The 23,660-nt window shown below is 38.3% G+C and overlaps 1 protein-coding gene across 7 annotated transcripts in view; it reads left to right on the forward strand.

The window, feature by feature from the left end:
* Positions 1-23,660, forward strand: part of LOC126335401 (WD repeat domain phosphoinositide-interacting protein 2) — a 76,302-nt gene that overhangs the window by 49,424 nt on the left and 3,218 nt on the right. The window contains exons 7-9 of one of the 7 annotated variants that reach the window (XM_049998644.1): positions 1,401-1,508; positions 9,915-10,036; positions 14,926-14,991. In XM_049998644.1, the coding sequence (XP_049854601.1) occupies positions 1,401-1,508; positions 9,915-10,036; positions 14,926-14,991 (296 nt within the window). The remainder of the gene's footprint in view (positions 1-1,400; positions 1,509-9,914; positions 10,037-14,925; positions 14,992-23,660) is intronic. The other 6 variants (XM_049998645.1, XM_049998646.1, XM_049998648.1 and 3 more) reach the window with 6 other exon arrangements.

Raw genomic sequence — 23,660 nt, forward strand, 5'->3', positions numbered from 1 at the left:
ATTTTGCGTTATCTTGCACTTTTTCCGAAGCCTATTTACATAATATACGATGTTGGCCAGTCTTGGGCCTGCCTACAGTTTAATATTATTTCATTTAACAAATTTTGCTTCTAGTAGTTTCCACTCCCCAGTGCTACGGACTGGTACTGATTTTCAGTCAGTTTGGAGTTGGTGTGTTAGACCCAATGCCACATTTAAATTTTTGCAGCACTGTTCAGCTGTTGCGGCATAGGCATTTGGAGTGCATTGAGTAATCTTTGATTTATGTTGGACTAAATTAATTTTGTACACTCCAAAATTTTCATTGCTCTTATTGTGTAAAAATGTGGTAAAAGTTATAATTTATGTGATATTTTTGTCACAGTTGCACTGAACTTGTCTTTTCTCAGAGTGTTTTAAGTAACCATTCTTTGAAAAAGTTGTAATGGTAGTTCTGAAAATAAATTTCACAAATTCATTATGTTCAAGAAATCAAAACACAGTGAAAATAAAAAAACGCATCTATTTTATCATGGATTCCATAGCTGTTGAGACATTTATTATACTTTTAACAATGTTTTTTAGTACTGCTCTTGTAGAACTCTTGTGTTCTACATCTAGACAGAAATGGAAACTACTCTCCTCATCACAGTTCCTTCTGTAATGTTTTGTAACTAGCTCCCTGTTTATAGCTTGGAACAAGTTGATTTTGGTGGACTCATGATGAACAGTAAGGAATCATAGTGAACCTTAGATGGCCAGCTGTCTCCAGAAGAAATGCTGCTACTGTTGCTCTTGTGTAGGCCCTTGAGTTGACTTGAAGAAGCAAAATACACAACTGAAGTAGTCTTGTCCCTGCCTCTCTCTCTCTCTCTCTCTCTCTCTCTCTCTCTCTCTCTCTCTCTCTCTCTCTCTCTCTCTCGTCTCTTCAGAAAGTAAGTAAAAGTTGAACAATCAAATTATTTTGTATCCCAAAACACAATGTGAACTGGCTATTGGACAGGGTCACTTTGAAACTTGAAGCTTTAGAAGACTTCTGCACAAATTATGGCCTGTACTCATTTGTAATGGACAATCACCATAGCCTCTTTTATTCAGGAGTGCAGCAAATATATATCACACATTGTGATGCTGTGTGGTGTACACACTGTCAAAATTGCCGGTTTCATCATAACTCTGTTATAAGTGTCATAATGCTTCCAACAGATGATCTGCAACCACTTACCTGTGAACTGCAGACAGAAAAATTTCCTCTTGTATTTCTTACTGTTGGACATATGTGAAACTTATTTCAGAACTACCGTTCACCTATAGATTTTGTGTTTGATAAATGAATTCAGCAAGTGCCATATGTTCTCTTTCTTATTACGTTGCAATACGTTTCAGTATATTAATATTCAATTAATGGTTTTATTCAACAGTATACAAAAAGTCCTGAGGTTGCTTGTTGCTTCTGCAGATGGTTATTTGTACGTTTACAATCTGGACCCAAATGAAGGTGGTGACTGTACTCTATTCAAGCAACACAGGTCAGTATTATTAGTCCACTTTTCATGTTTTGGATGTTAATTACAGCAAAAAGGCAGTCAGTTTATGTCATAAATGGATACCTGCATCATGTTACATTCTGTTTTTATTATAGTGTACTGCAAATATTGATCAGATTGCTGTTGTGCACTCACCCCCAAAAGGCACCACATATTTTTCATCTTACTGATTAACAGCATCTGTTGTTTTATCATATTTCATTATTACTTAGCAGACTGAAAAATACACAGTAGCACATTGACATAAGAATATAGCATTGTTTAATAACAGTAAGTATGTAACGTTATTAGAAGTATTTAATGAAATTCTTATGTGCAGTGCAAAAAGATATTCATTATTGAAAAGTTAGGTTCTGTGGATGGGATGTGAAATAAGTTACCTACAGACCCTATTTACATCCTCCGTTCAGAGATTGCTTTCTGGCCTGAAACAGTTTTGTGTTATCTCCCTCCTTCACAGCCCACTTTTCTTGTGGTGATAGAAGTATAAGTTGCTGAAGATAGCGAAAAATAAGATGTAGTTCCCCAATTCTACTAATCATCCATGGTAGTGACACGTGTCTATCCCCCATGTTTGTGATATGTGTGCTGAAAGCTTCATTACATATTTTAACTGAATACCTTTTCTATTTTGATGAGAGAAGATCTGTAAGTGTGTCTGGGTATTTTTGCTCTTATTTTAAATGTTTATTATTATTATTATTTAAAAAAATAAGAGGTGAAGATGTGGCTGTTTTCAGAGTAGTTGATTTCCTGCTAATAAAGTAATCCAGAAAGAATTCCCATAATTATCAGTATGAGAAGATTAGCACTAGTCATAATTTGTCTTAATATACTCCACAGAAGGACCCAGCAGTGGTTGCTTCTGTCTGTTGATGTATAATGCCACTCACTCCATATCTCTGAATGCTGTCCTTCATGACAATATTTGCAGAAAATGATGTGTGAATGAATGAATTTCCCCAAATCATTAAGCTGTAGTTTTTAGCTAATTTTGATGGGTTGGATCAACTAGTTTGTACAAAATCAGTCAGATACAGTAATCTGAAGTACTGTATCAGATTCCGATAGGTCATTTAACTGTTTTTGTTGTATTCTCTTTAGCTGCTTTTATGTCGTCTTGTTGTCTCTGTAAAGCTGTACCATGGGAAACAAGAAGAGGATGTTGGTTGGTGGCCAGTATCCTCGCTCTATAACATAAACTGCTCGCAATTAATAACTGGATTCTTTATTCATAAACAAAGAGATATTTAACTTAAGTTCAGTGTGCTGTGGTACAAGCTGTCTTCTGTATAGTCCAATGCAGTTGAAGCAGAAGTTTGCTATGTTCACTATGAGGTAGTTATGTGCTGCCTGTCTCAGTGCTAGAGGCTAAGTCTGCTGATCAATTTCAGTGACATGCTGGAACTCCGCGGCATATCGCCTCCAATTAACTCGGCATAACTAACTAAACTGACTGGCTTAGTAACTGGTTAAACTGGCCCTTTGGTCTGTGCAGCAATCCTAAATACTGGCAGCTGAGAGGGCGTTGGCGGCATGTTTCCAGCAAGTCTTGTCATTGGCCTCTATTGATACTCTCGTAACCTCTACGCCGTGTGTGTGTGTGTGTGTGTGTGTGTGTGTGTGTGTGTGTGTGTGTGTGTGTGTGTGTGTGTGTGTGTGTGGTAGGGGGGGGGGGGGGGGGGGTGCGCGCATTTCCAATACCTTCTGTATTTTGTCATAGCATTTATGTGGAATTATTTGACTGTCATATTTAATTTATACTAAAATCTGTGTAACTGCACTGTGTAGTTCCCCTCCTCCACCATCACAGCTCCACTACATACAGCGGACTCAGACTAATGTAACCTATTGCATAATAGAAACGAAAGGAGTCATCAAAACCATGAGTAGTTCACATGTAGTGCAAACATCAGCATTGCAGTGCATCATATGCCATTGATACTAGATTAAATCATCATAGGCACGTATTATACAACTTCACTCTTCCCACGCCACCCCACCCCTACCTCCATAACTAACTTGTAAATTTGCCACATGGAACTGGGCTCATGTTGCCCATGCCAAAATATTGGGGTAAATATACCATTTGCAATCATTGCCGCTCCCATGATAATACTCCTCCCATACAAATTGCGTTTTTTCTGTAGCAATCTAGATCTTGAAGAAAGTATGTGTTTCTTTATGAACTTGTATGGGGAGACACATAGTAGTGACACCATGTTGACCTGAAACAGAGATGGAGTGCTAAAATACACTTGAAGATGAAAAAAGCTCCATGAAGGAATTATGCAAATGAGTTGGAAATTGGTAGATGTGATGTACATGTACAAACAAGTAAATGATTATGATTTCAAAGAAAATAGGATGATTTATTCAACAGAGAGAGCTTCACAAATTGAGCAAGCCAACAATGCGTTGATCTGCCTCTTGCCCTTGTGCAAGTAGTTATTTGCCTTGGCATTGATTGATAAAGTTGTTGGATGTCCTCCTGAGGGATATCATCCCAAATTCTGTCCAATTGGTGCATTAGACCATCAAAATCCCAAGCTCGTTGGAGGCCCATCCCCGTAATGCTCCAAAAATTCTGAGTTAGGGATTTGCTGGCGAAGGTAGGGCTTAGCAAGCTCAAGCAGTAAAAATATCATGGTGCGAGGGTGGGTAGCATCTTGCTGAAATGTAAACCCAGGATAGCTTGCCATGAAGAGCAACAAAACAAGGCTTAGAATATCGCCAATGTACCATTGCTGTAAGGGTGCCATAAATGACAACCAAAGGGGTCCTGATATGAAAAGATATGCCACATTATTCCTGATTGTCGGGCTGTATGGTTGGTGACAGTGGAGGTGGTATCCAACCGCTGTACAGAGCATCTCCAGACAAGTGTTCGTTTGTCATCGGGGCTGAATTTGATGTGGGACTCATCAGTGAAGACAATTCTACTCCACCCAGTGAGACTTAAGGTCGAAAAGTGCGAGGAGGTGCCCTGGATAGTGATGTGATACTAACCTGAATGTTGCCTGCCATACAGCCTACTAACCAGGAGAAGTGGTTTGGGGTACTGTACCATTTCTTTTTATAGCAGGACCCCTTTGGTTATCATCTGTGGCACCCTTATGGCACAGTGGTATATTGATATTCTGTGTCCCATTTTGTTTCCCTTCATGATGAGCCATCCTGGTCTTACATTTGAGCAAGATAATGCTTGTCCACACAAGGCGAGAGTTTTACTGCTTGTCTTCGTGCTTGCCAAACCCTACCTTGGCCAGCAGTGTCACTGGATCTGTCCCTGATTGAAAACATTTGGAGCATTATGGGCAGGGCCTTCCAACCTGCTTCCCCCCCCCCCCCCCCCCCCCCCCCTCCCTCCCTCATTGTAACAGGTCATTTGGAGAGAATTTTTGCATGATATCCCTCAGGAAGACATCCAAAAACTCTTTTCAATCAATGCCAAGCTGAATAACTGCTTGCACAAGGGCCAAAGGTGGACCAATGTGTTATTGATGTGCTCAATTTGAGAAGCTCTTTCTCTTGAATAAATCATCCATTTTTTCTGAAATTGTAATCATTTGTTTCTCAGTATATGTACATCATATTTACCAATTTCTGTCCCAATTGGATAATTCTTTTATGGTGCATTGTTTTTTCTTGTCTTAGAATGTATAGTGAAAAGGAGGGAAGGTATTAGTCAGTATCCGACTAACTACCCAAGAACAGTACTGTCATTCATGTGAAGTAATTTAACAGAGAAAATTGCATCCAAGATGCATCTGCAATCATGTTGAGATCAAATCTTTACTTGCAAGCTAGAATCAAACAGTGGCCCAAATTAAAACATAGTATAAGCATCAGCTATTGAAACCAGACCTTCATTAATTCAGCAAAGGAAAGAAAAAGTAGTGAGCAGGAATGAAAATAATAGACTCAGTAGGAAAGTATTTCAGAACGTGTACTAGAGGAAAAGATTAGGACAGTCAACAGTGAAATTCTAGCAGCTCATGAGCTCCGAAAATTGAGAAGTTTCTTAACTAATGTGTATTTGAAAGCAACCAATTTTGTCTTTACTCCACACTTGAACCAGTTTCTTACTCATAATCAGCACATGTTTGAAGAGATTAATGCAAACATGCCAGTAATATAAATTGTGCATTTGGATGGATACCATATGTCGGGCTTTCCATGAATTTTTTAATGGGGGCATTACTGAAGGCTGTAAACTTCTGGCTCCTAACCTGCTTCTTATATAGTAAGGATTCTCCAGTGTAGCAGAAAATGATATGCTGAAATGATATTGCCTCTAAATCATATGGAATAGCATTTCATTGCATCTCTTCCCCTTTTACGCACACAAGATCCTTGGCAGACTCTATGAGCATCGCACACTTCTTTGCTATGTAGTTCGTAACTGTGACAACCCCTGCTGTGAAACTTTTTCTACTGCCTGGTGTTCTCCATAATTAGCAATATCTTGAGACCAGGCACATCAGAGGGCAAACTATGCGGACACTGCGATAATCTATGTCATACACATACTGATATTGAACTGTTGTATACATTTGCATGTACACGTATACTCAGCCAGAAAACTGAAGAGGCATAGCTGGGGCTATTTGATGTACCACAATCACCTTCGCTGGTGACCACAGAGTTGAGCACCCCACAAACCAACTAACCGCAATCAGCTTCCCTCCCCTATCCTGTTTGTCATGAATAATATGTGGGAAGGAAAACTGTTGGTAAAGCTTCCATAAAAGTTGATTGTCTCTGATGTTACTGTCATTGTCATTTCATGAGATATTTTGAGGAGGAAGTAATATTTTATGGGGAAAGTAATATTTTGCTTCGCCCTTCTTTAGCAGAACACTCTATGTGATGCGCAAAATTTATGTTGTAGCATGTGCCTTTGGATGCAGATGAGCATCCTATGATGCTGCCACACTTGCCAAATGAGCCTTTGTGGATACATATTGCTTTTCTTTAGATGGCCCTTTCTTCACATTTGAGAAAATCCCAGACTGTCAAACAATTTGTACTTGGTGACCAGTCAAACCGTTTTGTAAGCTCTCCCCTTTTGTTGGGAAAATTACACATTTCCTAATGATTTTTCTGACATGGCACTTGAAATCACTTTCAACACGCATTCCTATATGTTTTAAGAGTTGTGATTGTTTCTTAAAAACTTATTTTGAGACACATTTTTCAAATTGTGTTCCAGCACTGTCAACTTATTTAATTCCATATGTTTTTAATGTTTTTTGTGTTATGCACTCTGTTCATTTACAGTTTGCATGGTTTGGGTGATATTAGCTAAAACAGTTGGTGCACACTATTTGTCAAACAGTCAAGAACAGTAAAATTTGTGAACCAACATGAACAGAAGTGTGTCATGTTACTACACTGCCATTTTCACATTATGACACTTCGTTCTAAAAAAAAAACACTCAATAATAGCATATAAAGTTACAACTAGTAATGAAGAGAAGGTTTAAATAAATATAGCCTAAAAGGAAAACTCCCAACTACATTTAAGTATAACTCATAGGCAAAGGAAGTAATTTCGTATAGTCATTTGATCACCTTGAGTTTTTCATTACCCATAGACCATTACCAAGTTAAATTAATGAAAGAGAGACAGAAGATCCAAATAAGTGTTCACCACATTTTGTCACAATAACCCATCCTTACTGTCCCTTTTACTTGTTACTTGCACATTTGCACGGCAGCCGCCCCCCCCCCTGCCCGGCATACACACAAGTGCCATACATGCACAACAAGAAGATGAATAACACAATTATTTTGCATCAGGATTCAGAGAAAGAATATACATTGCATTTTATGCTGATGGAATGAACATCTACTCTTGACTACTTTGTATGGTTTGCCACCGACCAAAATCTTCAATCCTTAGTGTGAAGTAGATTTCAGATTTTTAATAATTTTAGCTTTGGAAGCTCCTGACAAATTTAAACCTGTGCTGGACAAGGACTCAAACCCGGAACATTGCCTTTGCAGGATTGCTCATACTGAACTATCCGCAACACACAACCCCTCCCAGCAACTTCAGGCCTTGCAGAACTTCTGGGCAAGGTACCAGTTATAAGTTCTAGCCAGGCACACAATTTTAATTTGATAGGAAGTTTCAAAATACTGAGCACTGCTGCAGGATTAAAAACTCCATATTCAATTTTAGCATGGTGTAATGAATTTTTTATTCATTTTACCTTGGTTCGTGGGACCTGTGTTAAAATTTACTTCATCCTCAGCAATATGAAACTACAAAAATTTCTGTCTCAAAGTTAAGAAAATTTATGAAATCATTTAAACTGCATCAGTTGATTGCCTGGCAACTGGCAAAATTAATTTTTGTAAATCCTTACAGGGTAATCAATAACTGCAAAATAAAATTTTTATTAAAAAGAAAACGAACAACTTTGATAGCAATGGTTGTGGTCTTACATTCTGGTATTTCTGAATGTTTTCAGTGTTGAAAGGACTGTGATACATTCAGTTAATTTTGCATTGTTTCTACCTCCGTGTACCATCCTCCATTTTCCACCTCTCTTGGACTGTGCCAATATCACAACTTAAATATTCTTTTTGCTATTTTCTTCCTAATCTGTCTGAAAGAATCCTGGAAGTTTTTCATATCTGCAATGAAATGGTTACTTTAATAGAGCATTTTGCATTGTTTAGTGTATTGTGGTGACTAATCTTCTTGCATGACAGATGTAATTGTGTATATTAACTTTATAGATTTCACTGTAATGAATTCTTTGTTTGAATAGAGTAGTTTTACTTACATTTTATGTTTGGTTACTAATTTAATTTCCAGAAACTACTCACGCCAGAAAAATGCAAATCTTGGTTTTCTGTTAGCTGTAGTATTTGATTGCGTGTCATTTCTTATATGTAATTTTAATAATATTTTGTAGAACACTAGGAGCATGATTATCAGGTTATTGTACATGAAATGTTGGAATTGGTAGTGGACCTCCAGATACTATACTTGTTGCAAATGATCTGTCATTAATCAATACGAATGTCATTTGGTGCTGTATATTTCACCCAAGAAGAATAAGAGCATTAATGCCACTTTTGTTGAAGTTTCACATTATAGACCGAAGAAACTTCTCAAAGGCATTTTACAGGTGTGATTTTGGTGACCTTTCTCCCCGCTAAAAAACTGCAGACATTTTAAACTGTTGCAGTCAGCTAGGAAGAAATCTGGTGAGTATGGTAGATGTGGAAGTGTTTTGTTATGCAGGCGGTGCATCTTTTGGCCTGGTATTTCCCTCAAAACACAATATCTTGTATAATTCCACTTTCATTGACCAGTCTTACTTTAATACATCAGATTTCAATACATTTCATTTGGTTTTTGTGCTTCTTAGCTTTTTCTATCATCAGATTTCAGTGAAAAATCATCATTCACTTTTATTTCACTCATGTCGAGGTTGGTACTGAGACAGTGCATTTGTAAACGCAGTGGTGTTGGATTGAGAAAGAGCAGGGTTCATATTTCTATGCAGCCTTCCAGGTGAAAGCTCTCTGGAGTTTCACTAAATTATTCATGTAAATGCAGGGATGATTCCTTTGAAGGGGCCACAGCTGATTTTCTTTCACATTGTTGTCCCTTTTTAGATTGTACTCCATAACAGATCACTTTGTCACCAGGACTTTTAATCTGTTTTTCAGATGTGAGCTGGGGTTTAACATTTTATTTGCTGATTAGGAAATCTAATTGTTGTATTGAGTGCAAGTAATTGTCATATAATACATATTTCATGCAATGCACATAATAATGAAAACAGTCAATTTTTGACCAAATAATGTAATTGGATAGGTAAAAAATCTACTCAGCAAGTGGCAGCAGAACACACACAATTATAACCATATTTAATGCGCAGATATAGGATGCTCTCATATCCAAGAGGACGTATGTTCTGTATTATCCTCTTGAGCAATCCACATACAAATGTTCCAATCCTACCATGAGACGGGAAACCTGAAATAAAGTATACCTGGTATCACTAATTTCATAGTGACAGTGTATCATTTTTTTTATTTACAGCATCAAGTGAAAATGAATTCCTTTCTGGTAGTCTTTGATGTCTTTTTTGTGTTGTAAAACATCACAAAGATTATGAAGGAATTCTTGACTCAACAGCTATATCAGCATTTATATGGTTGTGAACATGGGCCATCACTTTACTAACACCATTTGGAATACAGGTCTCCTATTTTGAGACAGTATTGATGGCATTTGGAATTATGGAACTAACAGAATTCTTGAATCAATATTTCATGTGCAATGACCTGATCACACATGACAGTGTTTTGTGTAATTTCCATTAACAGCTAAATGTATTGCAAAACTCATGGTTTCAGACTGGATGGGAAACTGGAGCAGCCAGCAGAACAGGCAGCTGGTGCAACTTGTATAAGCCCTGAGAATGCTCACTCTGCTTCCAAACCTGTTACTAATGCGTCTGCACCACCAGGTGATCACTGTCAGTTATAGCAACACTCAGCCAAGTGCTTATTATCTGTCAACATCCTTTGACTTTCTTGGCATTTCTTAATGTCCTTTAACACTGCTCTATCTGTCTTTGTGTGTGTGTGTGTGTGTGTGTGTGTGTGTGTGTGTGTGTGTGTGTTAGCATGCTCCTGTGGCGAGAGCCTTTGTTGTTCCATAAAATATTCTGGGCCGTAGGTCATACCATACTGTAAAGTGAACCACCTTTTTTACTCATTACAGTGGTGGTCAGATCATTATTTCACATTACAATATGATGTGATCTGTGACCCAGAAGGATTTTATGAAACTGTGTGTGTGTTATTACATTAATATTTGTTTAATCGTAAGTTTATTTACATTGCCAAAATAAACGTAACAGCAAGAATCTGTTTCATAGCTGATAGAGTAGGCACCTCTGTCAGCTACAGACTTGCTGCACACAACATATTGTGTTGTTAGACTTATTATTAAACAAGTATAAAAATTTGTTCCTCAGTTGGCAATTTCATGTGAATAGATTGATGAATTGAAGAAGTTATTAGGTATTGATGAAATACCAGTGGAACACTTTCAGGTGTTATGCCAAAGTATAAACCAAGAACTATAAAAGCTCATGAATGAAATTTATGAAATTGAGGAAGTTCTTTCAGATTTTGAAAAAGAAAATATAACTATTGCACATCCGAAGAAAGCAACAGCAATTAGACATGAAAGTTATTACACAATGAGTCTAGCATCACATGTGCGAGAAACACTCACAAGACTAGATGATCTAAGAATGCAAGGGAAAATTGAATGTAGGTTAACAGAGGACCAGCTTGATTTTGGGCGAAGGAATTTCAGCACTGTGTTAATTAATAGAGCATAGATTTAGGAAAAATGCGGAAACATACATGGCATTTGTTGGTTTGGAAAGGTCTTTTAAAAGTGTGGAATGAAATAAAAATGATTTCTATTCTTAGGCAGTGTGGTATCAGCTACAGGGATAGAAGATAATCCATACTCTTTATTCAATGCATATAGTCATTATTGTTAGAAAAATACAAGAAGCCAAAGAAGCTGCTAACTGTAATAAAAGAAACATAAGTCCTTGTCATGCAGAAGGTGGATATTTTAAATGGCTAAATGTTAAAACTAGAGAGATTCAGACAAGGACTGCAAAAAGCAAAAGAACTTTCTGCAAGAAGACCATCTGGTACATCCAAAAGTATAAACTTTGAAAACAAATATTTCTGATAAGCTATATTTGGAGCACAGCCCTGTGTGGGTGTGAAACATGGACAATTGGGAAAACAGGAAAGAAATGGTTATAAGTGTTTGTCGTCTGACTGTAATTTTAGTATGGTGCATAAAAAACTAAAAACTTGGGTTGTGATGTTGTGACATACTCCTTTGTGATAGAACACTATTAAAGAAAGTGTTAATGTTGTGAATTACACGAGCACTCTGGGAGATGATTAATCAGAAAATGTATCCAAACAGTGGAAATGAGTAGACAGAGAAAATGCAAGAGTCAGAGATAAAGCAGAGAGAACCAGTGACAACTTAATCAAAAAATAAGGAAGAATTATTTTATCCATATGTTTGTGGGAGCTGCTTCATTTAGAAAGTGTTCTATTGTGCCAAGATCGTATCTAAAATATGCTGACAAGGTTACAAAGTAAAAATAACTTTTGTGTGGCCTACAGCCTTGAGCAGGTGCTCTTTTTATTGGACACCTCTATGTGATCTTGTGTTTTATTTTGTGAGCTTGTGTGCTAATTTTGCTGTTTTTGGCTACTTACACACCTTCTCATTTTGTCTCCTGACTTAGTAGACTCTGTTCCAGAACTTCCAACCCCAGATAAATCCAAGGTGGTCCCTGGGAACCGAATCCTGAGCTTATGTGCCAGTTGCCAACAACATTGTTATATTACTAAGGGAGTCTACACTTCCATCCTGCATACTTTCATCCTGGAAATGTCTGATTATCACCATGCTAAAAAAACATTAGTTTTTTTCCTTCCTTGCTGTAACAACTGATAAATTGTTAGTGCAGTCTGGAAGCTACACTTTGGAGTAAAGTGTAACAGTTAAGGTTGCAAGAGATTGTTGTTAATTTGTACGCAAATTTTGCAGGATAACACTTAATATAGTATGTGATAAAGAATATTCCTACTTATTTTATTTGTAATAGTATGAACATGTTGAGAGGAAATATGATGAAAAATGCCCATGATAATTCTTTGAACCATTACAGCTTATATCACAGACATGATTGTGTAAAAAATCATATTCACAATTATATAAAACTACCATAGTGAGATGTTTATTGTTCCTTTTGATTTGCTGAAATAAGCATCAACACAGCATTTTTGTACTCTACTCATTCTGTCAGACATATTCTCAAAACTTCTTAATAAGAATATCGAATTTTTCAGAGACCATATCCTTATGGCATTCAGTAATAAGACAGTTACAGAAAGAAAAATGCTGTAATTTCTCTATAATGTTTAAAATAGGACTAGAGGTATTATTAAAATGTGTGTTTAAATATCCATTAACATGTCAATATTAGTCTGAGGAGGTACTTGAAGGAATGTTATTGCCCATTATGTACACGCTGGACAGTTTCTTCGCAGACTGCATTTTTCAGTAATAAGTACAAATATTTGATTTGTTTTTGAGGAGAATCGAGAAGCAAGATTTCGAAACCATGTCTGTTGTAAAATTGTTGATGCCTACTTTACTGATTAAAAATATGAAGTGTAATTTTATCAAAAGTATCTTCAAAAAAGTTATTATTTTGATAGTCAGGAGTTATAATCCTCCAAGTGCTGCAACTAAGATGCTGTTTGTTTACTTATCATATGCAGTTGGATTCGGCCTGTGGACTGAGGTGAGAAGTTGTCGGGTGGACAAGGTCGAGGGAGAAAGAGTTGGGAGGTGGGAAGAGAGATTGGAAAGAGATAGCTAGCAGTTCTTTTGTTGTGCCTGTCTGTGACTCAATGTCTCCACTGTGAGTGAGTAGCAATCTATCCTTTTCATAATATTGTCATATCATAAAGCAGCTTAGTGTTTCACAAAATGCAAATAGCAACATGCCCAATATACAAAAAGGAGTATGTGAATAATACCTGACAATTCTTTAAAAATCAAATCTTATTCAGCTATTAGAAGCATTGAGTTGTTGACAGGCACATAAAAAGAATGAGTACTTTGCTAGCTTTCAGACTGGCTGAAAACACGAAATGCCAGGATGGCACAGGTGGATAGGCTAGAGGGAGAAAGATATGGAAAGTGGGGAGAGAGCTTTGGGAGGGGTAGGTAGCAGCTCGAACAGAGCCTGCTGGTGTGCGGTTTAGGAATGCATGATGGAGAGGCAGTATGTGCCTGGGATAGGAATGTGACACACTATCCTGGAGCCAAATGTTCATACAATACAGGTTCTAGGTTGTAGCATAATAATTGTGTAGTTTGAAGCTTTGTGGGGTTCAGAGAAGAAAAATCTGTTAACTGTAGATGTTGAGCATACTTTGACCCACACTCTAACTGAAGAGAAAAAAAATGTGTTATCTGTGGAGATGTTGTCCTAGTGAATTTGATAAAATGCATAATAAATTATGAGAGACTACCAGTCAGTTTTGAGATTAGTTACCGAGTGGCAGCTAGTTACATAGTACAGTTTTCAGCTTAGTTAACTCTCAAATTGTAGTTAATGCTTATTGCATTGAAGTTAATGTTGGGGTGTAGTGACTAGATAGTGCTCACCTTCAGGAGGCCAATTTTCATACTACACTGCCAGTAGACTCATTTAAATGCACAGGAAAAAGCTGTCTGTCATTCAAAATTCTAAGCTCATGGAGGAAAGAGGCATATATTTGGAAAGTATGGAAATGGGTTCAGGTCATCCAGATCCTAGACTGAGAAGGACGCACATGAAAACAGAAGGGTGTATCCCAGTCTAGGGTTGGGGTGACCTGCTCAACGTCCCGAAGCAACCATTGCAATTATTATTTAATTTATGCCCAGATATTTCATTATTGCATAGATCAAAGTAATTGGTTGTTCAGTAACAATTGTAGTAACTCTTTCTTATCCATCGGAATAATTGGATGTGTATTCAGAAGGAAGTGATTTTCTGAAAAGTATCATCATAATTAAATATTAGTACTAGTTTCATCTTGTACTCATGAAAGATGACAGTGATGCAAGAATATGAACCAGAAGAAAAATTTAGATGAACCAAAGAAATGACTTAAGGGCATAAGGACCAAAATGCTTCCTTTGGAATTGAAAGTGAACATTTAATTACAATTAATGAGGTAGTATAGTCTCACTGAACAAGTTTATTGTGTTTATTGCACTTTGTGGGTGAGAATTGGAGAACTGTCAGTGAGAGTTAATATCAGTGCTTAAAAAAACAGGCTGGGTCAGATTGCACTGAGTAGAAGTATAAATTTTCTTGCTTTCTGCTTGATAAAGCAGGAAGTAATTTTACAAGTGGATATGCTGACCTTTAGACCTGTTGTGAATATTCTCTATAGTACTTCACCATGTAGCATTTTAAATCATTTTTGGAATCTTGCTAGTAGAGAACCCATACCCTAACACTAACCTTTGCCTGAGAAATACAGGTGGATTGGTTAGAGTTTCTTCTGACTAGTAGTTATCCATTTAGAGCAGTCTGGAAAGTACTTAACGGGTATATGTAATTGGTAAATTTCTTCCAGGTCTACTTTTTGCATGTAATAGCTGTAGTTATAGTTTTAGTGACCTTTTTATTTTTCTTTTTCTATGAAAAGGCATGAAATCCTAATCCTCTTTTTGTTAACTCCAATCCTCCTTACACCAATCCTTTTGAAATTGACTGAGCATGTTTTTTGTTGCCCTTTACTCCAGGCGCCATAAGTAGCTACGCTGGGATATTGAAGGGCTGCTCTCCAGGCTCCATGTCAGGTACTGTTGGTATGTCTGGAGCTTCAGGACAATTAACAAATTACTTTATGAACCACTAGTTTATGAATACAACAAAATGGAGGCAATTTAGTTTGCATGCAGCCATTTGTTGTCATAGGATAGCACTGTCCCATAAAAATGCCCATAATATGTTCAGTTAAAGGCACTAATGTTCACAATTAGTAATTGTTCCACTCTGACATGATGCATGTATAGCAGAACTCTGGTAAGACAGCCAAGAGTCAATACTGATTATTTTAGGGATGTGGTGTGCTAAAATGTTAATTTCCTAAGTTCATTATACCTAGTTTAATGAGTTGTGTTTGTGATGTGGATTATCTGTAACTATTTTTGATATGTATAACTGTATTTTGGGAATAGACTACACAACTGATGAGTATGTTCAGAAAAGTGATATATATATATATATATATATATATATATATATATATATATATATATATATATATATATATATATATGTGTGTGTGTGTGTGTGTGTGTGTGTGTGTGTGTGTGGAGGGGGGGGGGGAGATAATGAAACTGATAATCTTTGTAGGCCAACATAAAATACTGTTTTTTAAAAAAAAGATAAATATGTGACTAGCATAATTCCTACATTAACAGTTTAATGCATAAGGATAAGGAAAAAAAAAAAAAAAAAAAAAAAAAAAAACCTCAGCAAGCAGCAGCAGTAGAAGAACACTCACAGACTCATAAAGGTTTAAATTTTACAAGCTTTTGGGGCCAGTGGCTGCTCCTTCTGGCAGGAGAGTTGAAGGGAAAGAAGAGGGGTAAAGGAAAAGGTTTAGGGGAAATGGTATAGCTCAGAAAAGTCGCACAGAAACCTGGGTCAGGGGCAACTTACCGGACAGGATGAGAAGGAAAGACAAACTGTTGGAGACTACACTGAATGAGACTTTGAAATCCTGTCCAGTAAATGGCCCCTGACGCGCAGTTCTGGGTGACATTTCTGTAAAACTCTCCAGTCCTTTTCCTTCACCCCTCTTCTTTCCTCTTCAATTCTTCTGCCAGGAGGAGCCACTGGCTCTGAAAGCTTGTACAAGTTAAACCTCTTTGTGTGTGTGTGTGTGTGTGTGTGTGTGTGTGTGCGTGCGCGTGTGTGCGTGCGTTCTCCTGCCATCACTTGGTCAGTAGATTTTTCTACCTATCCATTTACATTATATTATCAGTAACGGAGTATTTTTATTGTAATAACTTAACAAAGTATGGGAATTATACACAGATGAGAATGGAAAAAAATGTGCATGCACTATGTGTTTACAAAGAAGTGTAAATTAGCAAAGAGAGATACTGCAGAAATGAGAGGGAAACTGATAGTGAAGGAGAGAAAATGGAAAGAAAATATAATCTGTGTTCATTCTGAGACAAATAAAGACCTGATGGAAACAAGTGCTCAAATCATAACATTTAGTGTTGCTTTGTGTCTTCAGTAATGGTGCAGTGTCAACTCATACTTATTATTGTACCATCTTATTAGTTATTTCCAACTCCATCATACAATAAATAACTGATGCACGAAAAAGAACATTTAACAGGTAATGAGGCCCCTCTCCGCCCGTGTGTGTGTGTGTGTGTGTGTGTGTGTGTGTGTGTGTGTGTCCATTGAAAAATGAACCACATCTGCAGCTAGTTGATGTTAGTATATAGTTGTATTAGGAATATACATTTCTGAGTAAATAAGCGTACCCTCGTCTATATTATTTTTATTTTGTGTTTGCATATTTAATAACAATGAGTCCTGTTTATCTCAATAGCACAAGTTTGTCTCCACTGTACCATTTGTGTGAGTTCTGTTATTATATGTGTTTGTAACTGTATCGGTTGTATTCATAAACTGTGGAAGTTACAAGCAGAAATGAAAAATCCAAATGTTAATGAAATCAGATTCCTTCTAAGATTGTATTTAACAGTGGACCCATGTGTTGGTAGAGTGCAGGAATAAAAGTGCATTTAGAACCAGTTTCCTCTACTTTTCTGACTATTGTTTCTTTTTCCATAAGAATAAATTTTGGACTTCCAAGACTGCAAAATTCTGTAATGACAGGTTCATTTTGCCGTTGGGTTCTACCATATTTCAGTTTGTGTTTTCATGTGTGGGAGAGAATTTATTTGTGTGTTTGCAGTTGGGGGAAATGACCTCTCTGTTTGAAGCACCTTTTATAGCAGTTTCTCATGGTAGATATAGTTAAAGAATTAAGTAACAAAGTTTAATAATTCTAATGCCTTGAGCAGAACTGAAACAAATATTGAGAAAATTAAATAATTGCTGAGTTCTTCTAAAAGGATAAATCATTACCTGTCAGATGAAAAACCAGTGATATAGAATGCAGCGATTAACCTCATTACGGTCCAGCTAATGTGCCTAGAATCCATCTTAATGTTTCTTTCATCTGAAATGTGAATACAGTGTATTGGATGAGTCTCTACAACTGAGCATTGAGCACTGTTTAAAATGACTGACATTTAAGCACATGTACTTTACAGTATTAGTTGATAGCTCCCGTGAATTGCTAACAAATTGGTTCTATAGATGAAAACTTTCAGCAGTCAGAAATTCACTGGTAAGTAATATTTCTGGTATCATAATAAGTCCTTCAGAGTATAGTTACTGCTCTGTGCAGCTAACACAGGTAGCTGCCACTGGTATCATTTTGTCAGACAACTTACAACAGAAGTTTTTACCTGACTATTTCTCCTTTCATTAATAAGGAAGTAGCTGTGTCACACTTGCTGGTCCTCGAGAAGACTCCAGTGTGTTGAATTCTAGATACATGCTTCCTATTTATAATTTCTCTTTTTTCTGTCACCTTAGTGGTGACATTCCTGTGTGCCATAAGGGGGATAGTTGCTTGATGTATATTTTTTAATTTCATTGTTTTATTGCCTTAACTGAAAAGTCAAGAACTAAGTGACAGGTAGAGAAATGCACAAGTAAAGATCTGCTGTTCACTAATACACAGACAGAAAAAAATCGCAACACCAAGGAGTTGCTGTGCAATATAAATGAAAGTTGGTAGGCATGTTTCTACATCTGAAAGATGATGTCTGTACAGATTTCACGTCGGTTGCATAAGAATGGCATTAGTACCGTTACTATAAGGACGCAAATCAGGTTTGCTTTAAGTACTCAATGTAACGATTGCAAGTGTTGGTTATTTCTGACATTAGGCATGTTGAGTTGTTGATAGTCAAGAATTCCGTTAAGGCTACAAAGATGCCATTGTCAGCACCTTACTGAGTTTGAACGAGGTTGTGTAATAGGGCTACTAGAAGCTGGATGTTCCTTCTGTGATTTTGCAGAGGGGCTTGGCAGGAAAGTAGCTACTGTAAATGAGTACTGGCAGGGCCCCAAAAATGTGTGGTAGAAAGAAAACTGTGCTACGGTCAGCCACATGGCACTACTGAGAGGGAAGACCACTGTGTTTGGCATATGGCTCTGGCACATTGAACCACATCTGCAGCAGCAATTTGAGCAGCAGTTGGCACCACAGTGACACAACAAACTGTTAAGAATTTTTGCTTCAAGGACTGCTCCAAGGCAGACATGCTGTAGCATGCAGTCCACCGACCCCAAACCACCATCATTTACGACTTCAGTGATGTCAAGCAGGAGCTCATTGGAGGACAGAGTGGAGGTCTGTCATCCTTTCTGATGGAAGCTGGTACTACCTTGGTGCCAGTGATGGCCATGTATTGTTTAGGTGGATAGCAGTTTGAGGGCCTGCAACCAATGTCTGTGTGCTAAACACACTGCATGTGCACCTGTAGTTATGGTCTGGTGTGTGATTTCACATGACAGTAGGTGCACTCTTGTGGTTATCCCAGGTACCCTGATTGCAAATTTGTACATCAGTCTGGTGATTCGACCTGTTGTGCTGTCTTTCATGAACTCCATTTCAGGGATATTTACCAACGGGATAACACTCACCAGCAGACCACTGTTGTAACCCAATACGCTCTACAGACTGTTGACATGTTGCCTTGGCCTACTCAATCACGACATCTGTCTTCAGTTGAGCACATATGGGACATCATCGGGTGACAACTCCATCATCATCCACAACCAGCATTAACTGTGTTGACTGACCAAGTGTAACAGGCATGAATCTCCATCCCACAAATTGATATACACCATCTGTACAATACAATGCATGCAAATTTGCATGCTTGCATTTAGTATTCTGTCAGTTACACTGGTTATTACTGTACCAGCATTTCATATTTGCTTTGGCTTACCTCAGGCTTACATTAACCTGTAATCCTTCAGTGTGAATCACTTACATATGTTATCTGGACAAATGTGTTCCCAAAATATCATTACCCTACATTAATTGTTTTCTGCTGTTGCAATTTTTTTCTATCAGTGTACTATAGTTAATAAATGTTATAATTTCAAAAACAAAAGTGGTATGTTGTGAGGAAAGTGAGAGATGTGAAAACTAATCTTCAGATAGCGAGTACTGTTCATCAGTCTCTGCTAAACACTTTTTAATAGACTGCATTGCTGCATTCGTGCAAAGAAGTTATCAGGGACATTAAACAATTATTACTATTTAAGAAAACCCACATTGTGTTGCTGTGAATGATAAACATTAAATTCTTTGTGTATCTTATTTGTGTATTTCTCCTTAGTAACATTATGTAACCATGGTTGCATAAATTTGTTTTCTCATACTTGTTAGTTCCTTGGGTTCATCATAATTCTCTCCTTTCATTCTTTTCTTCGGTTCCTCCTATTTCACCCAGATGGCCCTGCTACCTAGTTCTGCATCTAATGGCCCTTCTGGATACTGATTGCTAAGTAATGTGTGACAGCTGGAAAAAATCAGTTTAACTTCTTGGAAATTGTTAGATGTTCTAGGAACAACTTGTCTCTAATCAGGTCACACTAAACATTTTTTAAATAAAATGGATTTTCACAACATTGTCCATAAGAAAGGTACTGTTAATGTAATGGAAAATATATATATGATGTAAATAAAATAGAAAGAAACTTCCACATGGGAAAAATATATTAAAAACAAAGATTCCAAGACTTACCAAGTGGGAAAGCGCCGGTAGACAGGCACAATAAAATAACACACACACACACACACACACACACACACACACACACACACACACACACACACACACAAAATTTCGAGCTTTCGCAACCGGCGGGTGCTTCGTCAGGAAAGAGGGAAGGAAAAGGAAAGATGAAAGGATGTGGGTTTTAAGGGAGAGGGTAAGGAGTCATTCCAATCCCGGGAGCGGAAAGACTTACCTTACGGGGAAAAAAGGATAGGTATATACTCACGCACACGCACACGCACACACGCACGCACACACACACAAGCAAGCAGACATATTTAAAGGCAAAGAGTTTGGGCAGAGATGTCAGTCGAGGCGGAAGTGTGGAGGCAAAGATGATGTTGAATGACAGGTGAGGTATGAGTGGCGGCAACTTGAAATTAGCGGAGATTGAGGCCTGGTGGATAACAAGAAGGCCGCCCCATTGTAGCTGGTTACCAAGTCCCCATAGAACGTATCTCTGCCTACGTAGATCAACACCTTCAACCAATTACATGCAGTCTCCCATCCTTCATCAAAGACACCAACCACTTTCTCGAACGCCTGGAATCCTTACCAAGTCTGATACCCCCGGAAACCATCCTTGTAACCATTGATGCCACTTCCCTATACACGAATATCCCGCACGTCCAGGGCCTCGCTGCAATGGAGCACTTCCTTTCACGCCGATCACCTGCCACCCTACCTAAAACGTCTTTCCTCTTCACCTTGGCCAGCTTCATCCTGACCCACAACTTCTTCACTTTTGAAGGCCCGACATACCAACAATTAAAGGGAACAGCCATGGGTACCAGGATGGCCCCCTCGTATGCCAACCTATTTATGGGTCGCTTAGAGGAAGCCTTCTTGCTTACCCAAGCCTGCCAACCCAAAGTTTGGTACAGATTTATTGATGACATCTTCATGATCTGGACTCACAGTGAAGAACAACTCCAGAATTTCCTCTCCAACCTCAACTCCTTTGGTTCCATCAGATTCACCTGGTCCTACTCCAAATCCCATGCCACTTTCCTAGACGTTGACCTCCATCTGTCCAATGGCCAGCTGCACACATCCGTCCACATCAAACCCACCAACAAGCAACAGTACCTCCATTATGACAGCTGCCACCCATTCCATATCAAACGGTCCCTTCCCTACAGCCTAGGCCTTCGTGGCAAACGAATCTGCTCCAGTCCTGAATCCCTGGACCATTACACCAACAATCTGAAAACAGCTTTCGCGCCCCGCAACTACCCTCCCGACCTGGTACAGAAGCAAATAACCAGAGCCACTTCCTCATCCCCTCAAACCCAGAACCTCTCACAGAAGAACCCCAAAAGTACCCCACTTGTGACAGGACACTTCCCGGGACTGAATTAGACTCTGAATGTGGCTCTCCAGCAGGGATACAACTTCCTAAAATCCTGCCCCAAAATGAGATCCATCCTTCATGAAATCCTCCCCACTCCACCAAGAGTGTCTTTCCGCCGTCCACCTAATCTTCGTAACCTCTTGGTTCATCCCTATGAAATCCCCAAATCACCTTCCCTACGCTCTGGCTCCTACCCTTGTAACCGCCCCTGGTGTAAAACCTGTCCTATGCACCCTCCCACCACCACCACCTACTCAAGTCCTGTAACCCGGAAGGTGTACACGATCAAAGGCAGAGCCACGTGTGAAAGCACCCATATGATTTACCAACTGACCTGCCTACACTGTGACGCTTTCTATGTGGGAATGATCAGCAACAAACTGTCCATGCGCATGAATGGACACAGGCAGACAGTGTGTGTTGGTAATGAGGATCACCCTGTAGCTAAACATGCCTTGGTGCACGGCCAGCACATCTTGGCACAGTGTTACACCGTCCGGGTTATCTGGATACTTCCCACCAACACCAACCTATCCGAACTCCGGAGATGGGAACTTGCCCTTCAATATATCCTCTCTTCTCATTATCCACCAGGCCTCAATCTCCGCTAATTTCAAGTTGCCGCCACTCATACCTCACCTGTCATTCAACATCATCTTTGCCTCCACACTTCCAACTCGACTGACATCTCTGCCCAAACTCTTTGCCTTTAAATATGTCTACTTGGGTCTGTGTATGGATGGATGTGTGTGTGTGGGTGTGTGTGTGTGCGTGTGTGAGTGCGCGCGCGCGCGCGCGCGCGCGCTTGTGTGTATACCTATCCTTTTTTCCCCCCTAAGGTAAGTCTTTCCGCTCCCGGGATTGGAATGACTCCTTACCCTCTCCCTTAAGACCCACATCCTTTCATCTTTCCTTTTCCTTCCCTCTTTCCTGACGAAGCAGCCGCCTGTTGCGAAAGCTCAAAATTTTGTGTGTGTGTGTGTGTGTGTGTGTGTGTGTGTGTGTGTGTGTGTGTGTGTGTTATTTTATTGTGCCTGTCTACTGGCACTTTCCCTTTTGGTAAGTCTTGGAATCTTTGTTTTTAATACATTTTTCCCATGTGGAAGTTTATTTCGAGATGGTATTCAATCACTTGTATTTCTGTCCTGTCCTGTCTTTGAGGTTTAAACTAAACTATATTTCTTTCTAACATGCAAAGAAAGATAAGGAAACATAACAATTAAAGCCTTCATCATTTTAAACTTAGAGTGTAGATATACAAGTGCATTACAACCCCAGCTTTGTTGCATGTTACTAATAAAAAAATTTCGTGTGAATTATCAAACAGATTTTACTCATGTGCTTATAATATAGCTAACAAGTGCTATTTCTCAAATGACTTTTGAAACAGTTAAAGGGAGTAAAAGAAAGGAGTTATGTAAGGTGCGAGTAAGGTGAGAGTACTGTATAGAGATAGAATGTGCCATCATTTGTTGATAAAATGATAGTTATAAGGAAGTTAACACTTTGGCATATGAACTGGAACAGAAAGAAAATCCAGCTATTGCCAATGTTCAGTATGATCACATAAACAGCTTACCATATGGATACAGAAGCAAGAGCAGGTTTACTTTTGTTACATGGCATATTATGTTAGCATAATAGTGATTATTATGTAAACTCAGAGGGATGATGATAGTTCACATCATTTGTTGCTTCACATGCAAACTTGCCCAGGATTGACCCCAGCTTGGCTTCACAGCTTTTGAATTGACTCACTCTTTTGATAAATGCCAATATTTTTCTGTTTTTTAATTGACTGTAAATATTTTGTCTTTCATAGCTTTTCATTTGTAGGGGTGTTAGTCCACTATGTGTCAAACAATAGTGTTCTGATGTGTTATTGCATATTTTTGAAAACTCTATTGTAAATGTTTGGCAATCAAATCCTTGAACACTCTTTTTGTGAGCTGTGTTCATGGTGTCTTAGACTAAGTGCACTTTAAGTTTAACATTCAGTATTTCAGGATGTAGTATGTTATAAAGTTTTGTGTAAATGGGAATTTGGCTTGTGATAGAGCATCATAGGTAACAAATTAATTTATTTTATCATAGGAGTAATCTTACTATGTTTAACAGCAGGTGGTAAAATAACACCAGATTTTTTTTTAATTTTAGTAAACTGTAGATAAACAGTGTTCCAGTTGAAAATGTGAATAACATTAGCAAGTAAGTGTTCTATAAAATA

The sequence above is a fragment of the Schistocerca gregaria genome, chromosome 2 (genome assembly GCF_023897955.1).
Source record: "Schistocerca gregaria isolate iqSchGreg1 chromosome 2, iqSchGreg1.2, whole genome shotgun sequence".
Lineage (NCBI taxonomy): Eukaryota > Metazoa > Arthropoda > Insecta > Orthoptera > Acrididae > Schistocerca > Schistocerca gregaria.